Here is a 17875-nt window from a genome sequence, read left to right as displayed (position 1 = left end):
TCCCTGTTTCTTGTACAGGGCTGCAGGTCCCTGGTGAACCTGATTACTCGGAGAGGAACCTGGAGAGAGAGACGGAGAGAGAGAGAGAGAGACAGAGAGAGAGAGAGGTGAAACAACAGATATAGAAACATATTCACCTGAAACATGAAAACCAATCAAATGAGGATATTATTAGTTGATTAAATCAATGATCTGAATACCTGCAGCCCAGGCTGTGTAACCCATGGTGATGGAGATAAGAATTCTGATCATGTTGACTCACTGTTAAGGAGACAGAAAGAATGAGGCAGACAAACCTCTCCACATGAATTAGAGGTGGCTTCTCATCAACTCATCTCAGTGATCTTATAGAGGGATGCTGCCTCATTATGAGAACATCTAAACCATCAGAGACCTGAGATGAACCCTGCAGGAGGAGTCTATGTGGGACAGGAGAGGGAGATCTGATATCTGGAGGTAGTTCTTCTGTTGAATCTGACAATTAATCTTAATGGTTGTACAGTCGTCTCAAATAAAACTGTGAAGGACCTCGGCGTTACTCTGGACCCTGATCTCTCTTTTGAAGAACATATCAAGACCATTTCGAGGACAGCTTTTTTCCATCTACGTAATATTGCAAAAATCAGAAACTTTCTGTCCAAAAATGATGCAGAAAAATTAATCCATGCTTTTGTCACTTCTAGGTTAGATTACTGCAATGCTCTACTTTCCGGCTACCCGGATAAAGCACTAAATAAACTTCAGTTAGTGCTAAATACGGCTGCTAGAATCCTGACTAGAAACAAAAAATTTGATCATATTACTCCAGTGCTAGCCTCTCTACACTGGCTTCCTGTCAAAGCAAGGGCTGATTTTAAGGTTTTACTGCTAACCTACAAAGCATTACATGGGCTTGCTCCTACCTATCTCTCTGATTTGGTCCTGCCGTACATACCTACACGTACGCTACGGTCACAAGACGCAGGCCTCCTAATTGTCCCTAGAATTTCTAAGCAAACAGCTGGAGGCAGGGCTTTCTCCTATAGAGCTCCATTTTTATGGAACGGTCTGCCTACCCATGTCAGAGAAGCAAACTCGGTCTCAACCTTTAAGTCTTTACTGAAGACTCATCTCTTCAGTGGGTCATATGATTGAGTGTAGTCTGGCCCAGGAGTGGGAAGGTGAACGGAAAGGCTCTGGAGCAACGAACCGCCCTTGCTGTCTCTGCCTGGCCGGTTCCCCTCTTTCCACTGGGATTCTCTGCCTCTAACCCTATTACAGGGGCTGAGTCACTGGCTTACTGGGGCTCTCTCATGCCGTCCCTGCAGGGGGTGCGTCACCTGAGTGGGTTGATTCACTGCTGTGGTCATCCTGTCTGGGTTGGCGCCCCGCCCTTGGGTTGTGCCGTGGAGGAGATCGTTGTGGGCTATACTCAGCCTTGTCTCAGGATGGTAAGTTGGTGGTTGAAGATATCCCTCTTGTGGTGTGGGGGCTGTGCTTTGGCAAAGTGGGTGGGGTTATATCCTTCCTGTTTGGCCCTGTCCGGGGGTGTCCTCGGATGGGGCCACAGTGTCTCAGCCTCCAGTATTTATGCTGCAGTAGTTTGTGTCGGGGGGGCTAAGGTCAGTTTGTTATATCTGGAGTACTTCTCCTGTCCTATTCGGTGTCCTGTGTGAATCTAAGTGTGCGTTCTCTAATTCTCTCCTTCTTTCTTTCTCTCTCTCGGAGGACCTGAGCCCTAGGACCATGCCCCAGGACTACCTGACATGATGACTCCTTGCTGTCCCCAGTCCACCTGGCCATGCTGCTGCTCCAATTTCAACTGACCTGAGCCCTAGGACCATGCCCCAGGACTACCTGACATGACTCCTTGCTGTCCCCAGTCCACCTGGCCATGCTGCTGCTCCAGTTTCAACTGTTCTGCCTTACTATTATTCGACCATGCTGGTCATTTATGAACATTTGAACATCTTGGCCATGTTCTGTTATAATCTCCACCCGGCACAGCCAGAAGAGGACGGGCCACCCCACATATGCTCTCTCTAATTCTCTCTTTCTTTCTCTCTCTCTCGGAGGACCTGAGCCCTAGGACCGTGCCCCAGGACTACCTGACATGATGACTCCTTGCTGTTCCCGGTCCACCTGACTGTGCTCCTGCTCCAGTTTCAACTGTTCTGCCTTGTTATTATTCGACCATGCTGGTCATTTATGAACATTTGAACATCTTGGCCATGTTCTGTTATAATCTCCACCCGGCACAGCCAGAAGAGGACTGGCCACCCCACATAGCCTGGTTCCTCTCTAGGTTTCTTCCTAGGTTTTTGCCTATCTAGGGAGTTTTTCCTAGCCACCGTGCTTCTACACCTGCATTGCTTGCTGTTTGGGGTTTTAGGCTGGGTTTCTGTACAGCACTTTGAGATATCAGCTGATGTACGAAGGTGTCACGCCTTGGTCATTGTATTTTGTGTTTTTGTTATATGTTTAGGTTGGCCAGGGTGTGACATGGGTTTATATGTTGTGTTTCGTATTGGGGTTTGTAATATTTGGGATCGCGGCTGATTAGGGGTGTTAGGCTTGGCTGCCTGAGGCGATTCTCAATTGGAGTCAGGTGCTTATCGTTGTCTCTGATTGGGAACCGTATTTAGGCAGCCTGAGTTTCGCTTTGTATTTTGTGGGTGTTTGTTCCTGTCTCTGTGTTGTAGTCACCAGATAGGCTGTAATTAGTTTCACGTTCCGTTCTGTTGTTTTTGTATTTCAGTTATTTCATGCACCGCTATTCTGTTCATTAAAGTCATGAGTAACCTACACGCTGCATTTCGGTCCGACGTTCTTCATTCAACAGACGAACGACGTTACAGAAGGGCTATATAAATCAATTTGATTTGATTTTGATTTGAGTTGATTGATGGTTAAAAGGAAATATTCACCCATCCTGAATGTTACATTATTTTATCTCTGAGTGAGGTCCTATCGATGCCATGGGTCATTTCATGTCTTAATGTGTATCTGAGTTGTTGGCATTCAAGCAGGCAGACATTCTTCTGGTGTGACGTAGTACTGTGATAAAGTGATAACGAGTGGCCCACCTCCCGGCCCGCTCAGTGATCACAGGCTACACAGCTGATGCCTTCCGGACTCTTCCCCAACACTGCATGAACTACACTAGTCCACCAGATCCTTGCAGTAAGCTCTGGACCTTTGCATCGGATCATCGCTGCTAGCTAGCTGCTACCGAGAGGCTATAGTGGCTAACGCCCCTGTCCTGAAGCTAGCACCAGTTAGCTGTGAGCCAGGCGTATCTCACGGCTAGCAAACAAAATTACTACAACCACAATACTTCTTTCGCCAACTGGCCTGGACTCTTTGCCGACACGAAGCCCCGCCGTTCCACCACGACTGGTCTGCCGACGTAACTCCATCCGCTGTGCCCCCAACCGGCCTTTGCCAGAAGTCGGAGCAAGCGCTTCTACTAGCCCCAGTCTGCCAACTTTACACGCTGTGTCCCCAGCTTGCTAGGTAGTAGACGTCGGAGCAGGTGCTTCTACTAGCCCGGCCTGCTAACTTTAAACGCTGTGTCCCCAGCTTGCTAGGTAGTAGACGTGGGAGCAGGTGCTTCTACTAGCCCCAGTCTGCTAACTTTAAACACTGTGTCCCCAGCTTGCTAGGTAGTAGACGTGGGAGCAGGTGCTTCTACTAGCCCCAGTCTGCTAACTTTAAACGCTGTGTCCCCAGCTTGCTAGGTAGTAGACGTCGGAGCAGGTGCTTCTACTAGCCCGGCCTGCTAACTTTAAACGCTGTGTCCCCAGCTTGCTAGGTAGTAGACGTGGGAGCAGGTGCTTCTACTAGCCCCAGTCTGCTAACTTTAAACACTGTGTCCCCAGCTTGCTAGGTAGTAGACGTGGGAGCAGGTGCTTCTACTAGCCCCGGCCTGCTAACTTTAAACGCTGTGTCTCCAGCTTGCTAGGTAGTAACAACTACCCAGCGTCATCCCTGTTCCATCTATTGCTGTTCACTGGACCCTATGATCACCTGGCTACATAGCTGATGCCTGCTGGACTGTCCATTAATCACAGTACTCCATTTTGTTTATTTGTTGTTTATCTGTCGGCCCCAGCCTCCAACTCAGGCCCTGTGTGTAGTTAACTGACCCTCTCTGCTCTTTCATCTCCATTTTACCTGTTGTTGTTGTCTTAGCTGATTAGCTGCTGTTGTCTTACTCGTCGTTGTCTTAGCTAGCTCTCCCAATAAACACTTGTGATTGCTTTGTGCCTCGCTTTATGTCTCTCTCAAATGTCAACATTCCTTGTGTATTGTTGTTTAGGATAGTTATCATTGTTTTAGATTACTGCGGAGCGCCTAGTCCAACTCAACATGCCTCTGAGACCTCCTCCCAGCCATACTCATGTCTCTACTACTCAGCCATCCTCAGGTCTCCACCACTCAGCCATCCTCAGGCCTCTACCACTCAGCCATCCTCAGGTCTCTACCACTCAGCCTGGCCCAGGCTCCCTAGGTGCCTCCCATACCACATTCCATAGCCCAGGCCACCTAGAGCCCTTCAACACCACCGGCCCTGTCTCAGACCCCTTAAGGCCCTCCCATGCCACCGGCCCTGTCTCAGACCCCTTAAGGCCCTCCCATGCCACCGGCCCTGTCTCAGACCCCTTAAGGCCCTCCAATACCACCGGCCCTGTCTCAGACCCCTTAAGGCCCTCCCATGCCACCGGCACTGTCTCAGACCCCCTAAGGCCCTCCCATGCCACCGGCCCTGCCTCAGGCCCCGTAGGGCCCTCCAATACCACCGGCCCTGGTCCAGGCACCCATACCTAAACTATATAAACTAGCCACTTATAACAGTATCATTACCATCTGGTTGATATCAAATGGTTCATAGCAAAGTGTTGTTGAAGTGGTTGAAGACAGGTGCAGGTGTATAGAGCTGTAGTCAGTATTATATGAGAGGATCAGAGAGGGTTTTTGTAGAGGAGAGAGGGTATAGTGAAACACTGTGCTTCACTAGCAGCACAGAAATACACTGCACTGTCTTCAGCTTCTGTCACTTTGGGAAAATGTAGATATGCCATTTTATTAGCTGCAGCATCTCCACTGACATCAAAACGCCCTTTAAAGGAATCTTCCACCGTTGGACTGGTGTATCTCACATACCCAATGAGTTTCAGACCAGTGTTTTGGGCTGACTGTTGGTACCACAGTATCATGTCGTAACTTGAAACAGTGTGGCTGCAGGTGAGATTAACTTTGTCTTCAGGTCCTTTTAGTATTGCAGTAGGAGTCTGGTGAACTTTGTCTGTTTGTGACAGCCCTGTGGATGAAAACAGACCATATGAAGAAATATACAGTATTACTCAGCATATTGACAGCAATATATTTCAGTAGTAAAATCTATCTTTCATGAGGGATTTAGTACCTGTCACCCATAGTGGTAGAGTTGCTACATGTATGAGAAGCTTGATCATGTTGATGGTTCTGGAGAGAAGAGTCACATGGACAAGGAGAAAGGGGTTTCAGATAGTGGGAGTGTCAAATGTATGTCAGCATCCCAAATGGCACCCTATTCCCTTTCTAGGGCACTCCTTTAGACCAGAGCCCATAGGGGGGAGAGGAGAACAAGTCAATAGAGAAGGGGAGCTGAACTGAGCTGCCGGAGAGGAAGGAAATGACATCACTTTGACGTCAGAACTTGTGTTGATATTCAAGCAGATCCCTTGTTCACCTACAGGTCTCCTGTTCAACTTAAAGGTGTATTGTGGAACATACCGGTATCTATATCATTAAAAGATTTCTATTTTTATATAGATAGAAATGAAGTAATGGAATTTGACATTGTAACATTGCATAATGTGTGTTAATGAGTGGTGACAAACTGTAAATACTGGTATACTGTACCAGGACAGATATCACCTTATGCCATCATCCATCTGTGTTTATTCATTGGCACTGAGTCAAAGTCAAACCTCAGATGCAGGTGTTCTGAGCCGTGGTCTAATATTACCATCAGACAGGGTTTTAGTAGAGAACAGGAGGAAGTCTACATCACTGTGTTGGCTGGCTGCACAGTAATAAACTGCACTGTGTTCAGGTCCTCTCAGACTCACTAGATGAAGATAAGCCTCTTTCCCACCGTCTCCACTCACATTGAAGTGCTTTTCAAATTATTTCTCCATGGTTATTAACTTGTAATTTGCATAACCAATGAGTTTCATAGCAGTGTCTCCTGCTGACTGTTTGTACCATAGTATCACGTAGTAGTTAGGGATCGTATGGCTGCAGGTGAGTTGAACGTTTCCTCCAGGACCTTCTGTTAGTGCCACAGGCCTCTGATGAACCATGCTACTAAACAACTGCCCTGTGGACAGAGAGAGAGAGAGGAGAGAGAGGGGAGAGAAGGTGACAGAGAAAGAGAGGAGAGACGGAGAGAGGAGAGAAGGTGAGAAAGATGCAAGAGAAAGTTTTATTCAGTTTGATGACATTCATTGTATCGTTAGGCTTCTCATCGTGATGTAATACCTGTCACCCAGAGTGGTAGAGCTGCCAGGTGAATCAGAACTCTGAACATCATGATGAAGATGATGAATATGCTGAGGAAGACGATGATGATGTGATATGAGTGTCTCCTGGATGAAGCTCTGAGGTGAAAGGAGATTGGCTGTTGTAGTAGCATGTTTCCTTCAGGGTGGTGGATAGTGACAGTGTTAGAGGGAGTGTCAGGAAGCCTGTACTGTAAAGCTTGCTGATAGGACCTCACTGTGAACATGACTGATTACATGATCATGACAATGAACCCATCAGACATTAGAAGAACTAGAGTTAGAGGTCCCCCTACAGTATGTGATGAGACCATCAGACATTAGAAGAACTAGAGTTAGAGGTCCCCTACAGTATGTGATGAGACCATCAGACATTAGAAGAACTAGAGTTAGAGGTCCCCCTACAGTATGTGATGAAACCATCAGACATTAGAAGAACTAGAGTTAGAGGTCCCCCTACAGTATGTGATGAGACCATCAGACATTAGAACAACTAGAGTTAGAGGTCCCCCTACAGTATGTGATGAGACCATCAGACATTAGAAGAACTAGAGTTAGAGGTCCCCCTACAGTATGTGATGAATCCATCAGACATTAGAAGAACTAGAGTTAGAGGTCCCCTACAGTATGTGATGAGACCATCAGACATTAGAAGAACTAGAGTTAGAGGTCCCCCTACAGTATGTGATGAGACCATCTCTTTACATGTTATATTATATCCTATTGAAATACTGGGGTTTTTGTGCAGCTGTGCTTGTTGTCTGTATCACTGTGTTCACTCACAGCACAGAAGTACATTCCACTGTCTCCTGTCTCCAACTTCTTCACTGTGAAAGATCCACTCTCAGCTACAGCCTTAACAGTTGGATATTTGTCTTTACTGAAGTCTCCATATTCTGGATCGCTATAACTACTTGTGTAAACTACCTGCTTCATTCCCTCTCCTGGAAGCTGTCTGTACCAGTACATCTGGGTGTAGGTAGATCCCTTAGTGTGGCTGCAGTTAATCTGAGCATCACTTTCTTTGAGTTCCCAGAGTATGTTGGGTGTCTGAGTGACTTCACTCCCCTCAACAAGACCTGTAAGGACACAGTGAGAATGAAATCAATAGAGTTAGGTACAGTTAGACCTGAATACATCAAGACTCAGGAACATATGCTTGGAAACATCAATATCAATAACTAGAGAAGTCCTTCATTGTAAATAAGAATTATGTTCTTAACTTTAAACAAAATAAATGAATGAAACATTATGAAACTGTACCTGCAGCACAGAGCAGTGAGACAGTAACAGAGAAGAGAAATGTGAACATGTTTGATCACGTTATATGTGAGAGTGCTGGAAAGAGTCTGGTATCAATGTATATAAAACAAGAGGAGTGTCACATAGATGAATAGATGACAATCAGTAGACCACGGCAGGTTCCACCATATTCAACATGTCAGTGAAGTGGGAGGGACTGATGATCTGAATACATCATGCTAATTAGTGGTTCAGACTGTAGAGACATTCACATTATTAAAGTTAGAGGTCCCCCTACAGTCCATGATGAGACCATCAGCTCTTTACATATTATATTCTATCCTATAGAGCTCGGGAGCTTGTAGTCCTAAAACACTGAAATGAGTCAGCATTTTCTACCTCTGGTTTGTTGACCATTGCTATGGGAGAAATGAAGGGGGAAAATAATGGGGTTTTGGAAATCAACAGACAATTGCATGGTATGCTTTCGCCATAAATTATTTTTGGAATCTGACAATACAGTTAGATTAACAAGAAGTTACGCTTTTAAATGATATAATACACTCGTATGGTCATGTATGTTTAATATTATAAATATTTACTTGAATTGCGCGCCCTCCAATTTCACTGGATGTTGTCGGCTTTGTCCCGGGACACCTTGCCCTAATTAGCAATCAGTGCTATGGCATACATAACCATATCATCTACATACAGAAAAATATGAAGGGATTTAATACAAAGACCAATATTATTCATATGAATAGTAAAAAGAACTGGTCCCAATGCTGACCCCTGTGGTACACCTAATATCCAGGAAACTAGACTCAACACCATCAGAACGCACACATTGTGTCCTGTCTGTCAGATAGCTCTTAAACCATTTGCAAGACTTATTGTCCAGGCCCATTTCAGACAGTTTTTGAATGAGTAGGGAATGTTCAATGGTGTTGAATGCCTTGGAAAAGTCTATTTTCCCCGAAAGTATATAATGTCACATATTACGTATGGCTAGGATGTGGGGATTGATCTCGGCCGATTAATCTGGCCCAAATGTATTACTTGGGGCTCGTGCATTTCATTATTTTTTCCCCATATTTTCTCATTGTCTCTGTGATCAAAAAATACAATCAACATTTCAATTAAATTCTTTAAGAGTCCTGTGTAGTATTTTAGTATTTTGATACGTTTGAGCAAGGCAATTGATAAACATTAAGAACGTTTTGGAGTGAGCCTCCCTAGTGGGGCAGCGGTCGAAGACATCTGCTATCAGTCTATAGGTTTACCCCATCATGGGAGATTTATCAGAGCAGCTTCACCTGCTGATACCACAGTATGGTGTTGTAGCTGGGGAGAGTGTGTTCCACCTGCTGATACTACAGTATGGTGTTGTAGCTGGGGAGAGTGTGTTCCACCTGCTGATACCACAGTATGGTGTTGTAGCTGGGGAGAGTGTGTTCCACCTGCTGCTACCACAGTATGGTGTTGTAGCTGGGGAGAGTGTGTTCCACCTGCTGCTACCACAGTATGGTGTTGTAGCTGGGGAGAGTGTGTTCCACCTGCTGATACCACAGTATGGTGTTGTAGCTGGGGAGAGTGTGTTCCACCTGCTGCTACCACAGTATGGTGTTGTAGCTGGGGAGAGTGTGTTCCACCTGCTGATACCACAGTATGGTGTTGTAGCTGGGGACAGTGTGTTCCACCTGCTGATACCACAGTATGGTGTTGTAGCTGGGGAGAGTGTGTTCCACCTGCTGATACCACAGTATGGTGTTGTAGCTGGGGAGAGTGTGTTGCACCTGCTGATACAACAGTATGGTGTTGTAGCTGGGGAGAGTGTGTTCCACCTGCTGATACCACAGTATGGTGTTGTAGCTGGGGAGAGTGTGTTCCACCTGCTGATACCACAGTATGGTGTTCCACATTCATGATGAACATTCAAAAGGACATGGATCTTCAACTCTCAGACTCCTTACTACACACCATAGTTTACTGTGGTACTGTGTCTGATGAGTCCACATGGATTAGTTGAGCTGTAACTCCACCTACAGGAAAGACATGATATCATACCATACTGTATCATGGTCTCCTGTATATCAGAGGGAACCTCCCCTTTCTGTTAGACCAGCTGGTGAGTGTTTTGGCATTGAATCAGAGTCAGATACAGTGTGATGTTAATACAGGTGTGATTAGTCTACAGTACACCAGGGAGGAGGTTTTTGTAGAGCAGAGAGTGAGATCTGATGCACTGTGTAAACTAGCAGCACAGTAATACACAGCACTGCTATTTGGAGTTAGTTGATTGATGGTTAAAGTGCTGGTACCACCTGCATTAGCATCTCCTTCTATATCAAATCCAGCCTCAGGAAATCCAGTTTTCACATAAAGGTATCCTAAAAACACAAATTCTCTGTAGTTGGACTGCTTGTACCAGAGGATACGATTATAGCTTGATATACTATGTGAACACTCCATCTTAGCCAACTCTCCCTGGTTCTTGTACAGAGATGCAGGTCCCTGGTGAACCTGGTTACTGAGAGAAGAACCTGTAGAGAGAGAGAGAGAGAGAGAGAGAGAGAGAGAGAGAGACAGAGAGACAGAGAGAGAGAGAGAGAGAGAGAGAGAGAGAGAGAGAGAGAGACAGAGAGAGAGACAGAGAGAGAGACAGAGAGAGAGACAGAGAGAGAGAGAGAGAGAGAGAGAGAGAGGTGAAACAACAGATATAGAAACATATCCACTTGAAACATGAAAACCAATCAAATAAGGATATTATTAGTTGATGAAATCAATGCTCTGAATACCTGCAGCCCAGGCTGTGTAACCCATGGTGATGGAGATAAGAATTCTGATCATGTTGACTCACTGTTAAGGAGACAGAAAGAATGAGACAGACAAACCTCTCCACATGAATTAGAGGAGGCTTCTCATCAACTCATCTCAGTGATCTTATAGAGGGATGCTGCCTCCTTATGAGAACATCTAAAACATCAGAGACCTGAGATGAACCCTGCAGGAGGAGTCTATGTGGGACAGGAAGCTGGGTTTAGTAGAGCAGAGAGGGAGATCTGGTGCACTGATATCTGGAGGTAGTTGATTGATGGTTAAAGGAAATATTCACCCATTCTGAATGTTCTATGATTTTATCTCTGAGTGAGGTCCTATCGATGCCATGGGTCATTTCATGTCTTAATGTGTATCTGAGTTGTTGGCATTCAAGCAGGCAGATATTCGCTGAGCCCTAGGACCATGCCTCAGGACTACCTGACATGATGACTCTTTGCTGTCCCCAGTCCACCTGGCCATGCTGCTGCTCCAGTTTCAACTGACCTGAGCCCTAGGACCATGCCCAGGACTACCTGACATGACTCCTTGCTGTCCCCAGTCCACCTGGCCATGCTGCTGCTCCAGTTTCAACTGTTCTGCCTTATTATTATTTGACCATGCTGGTCATTTATGAACATTTGAACATCTTGGCCATGTTCTGTTATAATCTCCACCCGGCACAGCCAGAAGAGGACGGGCCACCCCACATAGCCTGGTTCCTCTCTAGGTTTCTTCCTAGGTTTTGGCCTTTCTAGGGAGTGCCACCGTGCTTCTACACCTGCATTGCTTGCTGTTTGGGGTTTTAGGCTGGGTTTCTGTACAGCACTTTGAGATATCAGCTGATGTACGAAGGGCTATATAAATAAATTTGATTTGATTTTGATTTGAGTTGATTGATGGTTAAAAGGAAATATTCACCCATCCTGAATGTTATATTATTTTATCTCTGAGTGAGGTCCTATCGATGCCATGGGTCATTTCATGTCTTAATGTGTATCTGAGTTGTTGGCATTCAAGCAGGCAGACATTCTTCTGGTGTGACGTAGTACTGTGATAAAGTGATAAAGAGTGGCCCACCTCCCGGCCCGCTCAGTGATCACTTGGCTACACAGCTGATGCCTCCCGAATCTTCCCCAACACTGCATGAACTACACTAGTCCACCGGATGCTTGCAGTAAGCTCTGGAACTTTGCATCGGATCATCGCTGCATGCTAGCTGCTACCGAGAGGCTAAACTGGCTAACGCCCCTGTCCTGAAGCTAGCACCAGTTTGCCGTGAGCCAGGCGCATCTCACGGATAGCAAACTAAATTACTACAACCACAATACTTCTTTCGCCAACTGGCCTGGACCCTTTGCCGACACGAAGCCCCGCCGTTCCACCACAATTGGTCTGCCGACGTAACTCCATCCGCTGTGCCCTCAACCGGCCTTTGCCAGACGTCGGAGCAGGCGCTTCTACTAGCCCCAGTCTGCTAACTTTAAAAGCTGTGTCTCCAGCTTGCTAGGTAGTGTCGACTACCCAGTGGCTTCCCTGTTCCATCTATTGCTGTTCACTGGACCCTATGATCACCTGGCTACAAAGCTGATGCCTGCTGGACTGTCCATTAATCACAGTACTCCATTTTGTTTATTTGTTGTTTATCTGTCGGCCCCAGCCCCCGAACTCAGGCCCTGTGTGTAGTTAACTGACCCTCTCTGCTCTTTCATCTCCATTTTACCTGTTGTTGTTGTCTTAGCTGATTAGCTGTTGTTGTCTTACCCGTTGTTGTCTTAGCTAGCTCTCCCAATCAACACCTGTGATTGATTTTTGGTAATATCTGAAAATGTAGCTAGCTAGACTATCTTACCTGTATACATGGATGGATGCTTCACGGCAGACTGGAACCACTCTAACGAAGTACGATGTCGTTTCCGTTTAGTTTGTAGCTACTGCTTGTTTGGCCCGATGTGTCAAGTCACTCCGGTTCACACCGACCGTGTGCAGAAAGTAGTCCATTGTCCCATTGATATTTGTCGATAGCGCCCGCTAAATTCAGGGCAGCAATGTTGTTGAGAACAGTAAGAACACTTTTGCAGCTCTCCGTGGCTAATCTTATATCTTTCGGAAAAAAAGCTACGGTAGCAAGGACTATCTACACATACTAAGCAGCTCATGTTATAGTCAGAAGCATGCTTACATGGCAAACCAATCCAAACTCATCTCTTGTCACGTTCAGCCCAACCATTATCTCAGCCAATCATGACTAGCAGGAAGGTTCCTGTCTTTTTTTGGTGGCTAAACAAACTCGCAATTTAAAAATGTTTATTCGTATATACAGATTTACATTTTTTTTTTTTTTTAACATTTTACCTTTATTTAACTAGGCAAGTCAGTTAAGAACAAATTCTTATTTTCAATGACGGCCTAGGAACAGTGGGTTAACTGCCTGTTCAAGGGCAGAACGACAGATTTTGTACCTTGTCAGCTCGGGGATTTGAACTTGCAACCTTTCGGTTACTAGTCCAATGCTCTAACATGGCATTCAAGTTTGTTCTTAAAGCACATGAAAGTTCACGTTCCAGAAGGCATTACATTGTGATGTAGTGACATGCAACATATGCATAACTTCCTGAAACAGGTCACCAATGGATTCCTATTCTTACCTGAGATGATGTCTCTCTCTTGCCCTAGATGTTATCTACAGGTGTGCAGCAAGAGAGAGAGAGAGAGAGAGAGAGAGAGAGAGAGAGAGAGAGAGAGAGAGAGAGAGAGAGAGAGAGAGAGAGACAGAGAGAGAGAGAGACAGAGAGAGAGACAGAGAGAGACAGAGACAGAGAGAGAGACAGAGAGAGAGAGAGACAGAGAGAGAGAGAGAGAGAGAGAGAGAGAGACAGAGAGAGACAGAGAGACAGAGAGAGAGAGAGAGAGAGAGAGAGAGAGAGAGAGAGAGAGAGAGAGAGAACCAAACTTAAGGAAAGCTTTGTCTATGTACAGACTCAGTGAGCATTGCTATTGAGAGAGGTCGCTTGGCTCCCAAGAAGAGACAGGATATGTGCCAACTGTCCAGAAAATGAGGTGGAAACTGAGTTGCACTTCCTAACCTCCTGCCAAATGTATGACCATATTAGAGACACATATTTCCCACAGATCATACAGACCCACAAAGAATTTTGAAAATAAATCCAACATTTGGGGAGGCAGGGTAGCCTAGTGGTTAGGGCATTGGACTAGCAACTGCAAGATTGCAAGTACAAATCCCCGAGCTAACAAGGTACAAATCTGTCGTTCTGAACAGGCAGTTAACTCCCTTGTTCCTAGGCTGTCATTGAAAATAAGAATTTGTTCTGAAACTGACTTGCCTCATAAAATAAATAAAACATTAATGAACTCACACAAAATACCACAATGTGCCATCACAGCTGCAAGGTGTTGTTACCAATAAATAATAAAGAGAATAAACAACATTGTAAACAACACCAATATGTATCTGTTTATTTATCTTCCCCTACTATTCATACTACAGCTATTTGCACATTGCTAACTGATAATATAACACCTGAAATGTCTATATTTTTTTTTAAAGCTTTTTGAGTGCAATGTTTACTGTTCATTTCCTATTTTTTTTTCCTGATGTTGTTAAATTAGTTTAATTCTCACTTTTGTTTATTGTTTATTTGACTTGCTTTGGCAATGTAAACACTTTTCCCATGCCAATAAAGCTCATTTGAATTGAGAGAAATAGAGAGAGAGAGAGAGAGAGAGAGAGGGGGCCCAGACAGAGGAGGGTTTTTGTAGAGGTAGTAGGGAGTCTACAGCACTGTGGTAATACTGCACAGAAATAAACAGCACTGTCTTCCTGCTTCAGACCAGAGACAGAGAAGTTTCCATAACTACGGCCATCCCCCTGGATACGGATCTTCCCTTTCACATATTCTTCTGAATAGGCAAAATTCAGATTGAGATATCCTAGTAGTTTGAGAGTCCCGTTTATGTCTTGTTTGTACCAGAGCATGCGATCATAGTTGGCGATAGAGTGTGAACAGTGGATCTCCTGATCAACAGAGCTTCCGTGGTTTTTGATAAGAGCAGACGGAGACTGGTGAACTTTATGTGCAGAGGAACCTGTAAAGAGAGAGAGATAAGCCCTTTGAATTGAATTTAATTGAGAGAGACAGAGGGAAATAGGGAGAGAGGTAGAGAGAGAGAGAGAGAGAGAGAGAGAGAGAGAGAGAGAGAGGAACAGCAAGAGAAAGGAAACGAACAGAACGAGGAGAGGGTCAAGTATTTAACACTGGGAAAACCATCAGTCCAATATCAATCTCTCTCATCTCACTATTCTCCTCACCCCTGGTCCATGGCAGATATAGAGAGCAGACTAAGAAGACCACAAGGATCATGATGAGAACAAAATAAATGATCATATAGTTGTAATTTGTATCTGTGAAAAGGTTTTACTAGTCTTGTAATGTGCGACTAATATATCAGCTGCAGCTACAGCATCCGGCCCTGGGTGACAACTAAAACTCTATGTTGTAACAGAGGTGGCCGTTCTGGAACACACTGGCTGTGAATAGGCTACACGAACAAGGGAGGAGTCAGGAAGTGACATCACAATGACTATAGAGGCACAGTTCCTTATCTTCCATCAGGTAGGAGGAGTCAGCTGGATTAGGCCCCGCAGCAGACAGAGACAGATGTGTTCTACCTCCACCTCTTCAATTCAATTCTAATAGCTTTTATTCCTGGGAGGGAACTTTAATGTGTGGTGATGAATGGTACTTAATATATAACAACAACATAGAACACTAGAACAGGTAGGCCACAGCATAAGGCATTAGAAGCATTCTATGCTATTCCAGGGTATACACATATACAGTATAAACAAATACAAATCAAACCTTTCAAGAGTTAAGGAGTTTGATGGATATTGACACAAATCCAGAAGCTACTCTCTTAGATTTGAAAGGGAGAGCTCTGTACTTGCACCTGGGGTGGTCTATACCTGGAGGATAGGGGGTTATACCTGGAGGATAGGGGGCTAAACTGGTCTATACCTGGAGGATAGGGGGTTATACCTGGAGGATCGGGGGCTAAACTGGTCTATACCTGGAGGGTAGGGGTCTATACCTGGAGGATAGGGGGCAAAACTGGTCTATACCTGGAGGGTAGGGGTCTATACTGGTCTATACCTGGAGGGTAGGGGGCTAAACTGGTCTATACCTTGAGGGTAGGGGTCTATACTGGTCTATACCTGGAGGGTAGGGGTCTATACCTGGAGGGTAGGGGTCTATACCTGGAGGGTAGGGGTCTATACCTGGAGGGTAGGGGTCTATACCTGGAGAGTAGGGGTCTATACTGGTCTATACCTGGAGAGTAGGGGTCTAAACTGGTCTATACCTGGAGGGTAGGGGTCTATACCTCATTCAGTTTGTGTGTTACATCAATGGCTATTTTTTGCCATTAGTTTTGACAGCTATTTTGTTTTATTCTAATTTGTATTGTTTCCTTTGTCAATATAACAATACAATTAGATTAGACCAATCAGGAACGTGACAAGCATATATAGTAGTATACAATACACAAGATACAAGGAAACTAACTTTTCATTTTCCACCCACACCCCCACCCACACACCCACTCACACACACACGTCCACGCACGCACGCACGCGCACACACACACCCTCCGCAGCTCTGTGCCTGATTGTTTCTATAAGTGTTTTTGTTTTCAGGGCCCCAGGTGCAGGGTTCACTGGGTACCCTGTATGTTGCACTGGTACACTGAGAGACAGCTGCGTCTCATCCACAGACAAGAGTCAGAGAGGTTCCTCTCCTGTCTTCCCTGAAGCCTTCAGCCTCTACATCAACACTGCATGGCCAAATGAAGAAGGTACTGAGAGACAGCTGAGTCTGGAGGGTAGGGGTCTATACCTGGAGGGTAGGGGTCTATACCTGGAGGGTAGGGGTCTATACCTGGAGGGTAGGGGTCTATACCTGAAGGGTAGGGGTCTATACCTGGAGGGTAGGGGTCTATACCTGGAGGGTAGGGGTCTATACCTGGAGGGTAGGGGTTTATACCTGGAGGGTAGGGGTCTATACCTGGAGGGTAGGGGTCTATACCTGGAGGGTAGGGGTCTATACCTGAAGCCTTCAGCCTCTACATCAACCATCAACACTGCATGGCCAAATGAAGAAGGTACTGAGAGACAGCTGAGTCTGGAGGGTACGGGTCTATACCTGGAGGGTAGGGGTCTATACCTGAAGCCTTCAGCCTCTACATCTACCATCAACACTGCATGGCCAAATGAAGAAGGTACTGAGAGACACACATTGAACCAGTTAGAGAAAGTATACATTGTAAAGTTGGTTTGAATTAAATAACTATTTTGGTGAAATAAAACCGTTTTAACCCTTTTCCCTCAGGGGAATTGACCTACATGGACAGGGACAAATTTAAATGTTTCTAACAGAAGATGCAGAGTTAGTCCACTTGTCCAGTAGTACATGCCAGTCTTGGTGGTGTTGTCTTGAACTTAACTTAGATTGACTCGTTTCCCCAACTTTACCAGGAGGCTGCTTCAGAGACAGGCCTTTAGAGGGGGACTACAAACATGAGTTAAACCTTGAGAAACGCATTCATGAGTTATGCATAGCACAGGATAGAATGTAAGATAATGATCAGATAGTACACATTTTAACTAAGAAAAAAAAGCCGATTTTTTTTCTTCACTCATAATATTGTCATTATCATAGTGGACAGGTACACAGGTTGTCAATGGGAATGTTTTTACAAGAGGGAATCAGAAGAACTAACATGATGTCACTCATCACAGTCAGTCAGAGATGAGGAAGTCACATGATGAAAGATACTTTAATTATATATTTTTTAATGTAACCTTAATTTAAATAGGTCAAGTCAGTTTAGAACACATTCTTATTTACAATGAAAGCCTACCCTGACCAAATCCTAACCCAGACAACACCGGGCCAATTGTACACTGCCCTATGGGACTTCCAATCACTGCCAGGTTGTGATACAGCCTGGATTCGAACCAGGGTGTCTGTAGTGATGCCTTAGCACTGAGATGCAGTGCCTTAGACCGCTGCTCCACTCAGGAGTTTTGATGTAAGAGTATTTTAACAACCCATTCTTCTGTGTTTGACGCATAAGGGTGCATGTCATTATGGCAAAATAGTATGTGTTCTAATGACTTACCCTGTTGATTAAAGGCCATAGAAAATTATATCGTTAAATACGCTTTTTTTTATATATATATTTGTAAAGTTGTAGTAGTGGGAGTTCGC

General features: G+C 45.0%; 1 long non-coding RNA gene and 1 gene segment (V, D, J or C); one reads left to right on the top strand and one right to left on the bottom strand.

Annotated features, from left to right (window-relative positions):
* Nucleotides 1-2786, top strand: LOC127915746 (uncharacterized). Its single transcript, XR_008091947.1, has 2 exons — nt 1-107; nt 1708-2786. It is a non-coding gene; the product is annotated as an uncharacterized LOC127915746 (long non-coding RNA).
* A 4461-nt stretch (nt 2787-7247) lies between these two features.
* On the bottom strand, nt 7248-8255 carry LOC127915623 (T cell receptor beta variable 18-like). The segment is given in 2 exon segments: nt 7248-7606; nt 7791-8255. Coding segments are annotated over 2 exon segments (408 nt in total).
* Between the last annotated feature and the right edge of the window lie 9620 nt (nt 8256-17875).

The sequence above is a fragment of the Oncorhynchus keta genome, chromosome 35, assembly GCF_023373465.1.
Source record: "Oncorhynchus keta strain PuntledgeMale-10-30-2019 chromosome 35, Oket_V2, whole genome shotgun sequence".
NCBI lineage: Eukaryota > Metazoa > Chordata > Actinopteri > Salmoniformes > Salmonidae > Oncorhynchus > Oncorhynchus keta.
This window is presented reverse-complemented; position numbering and strand designations above follow the sequence as displayed.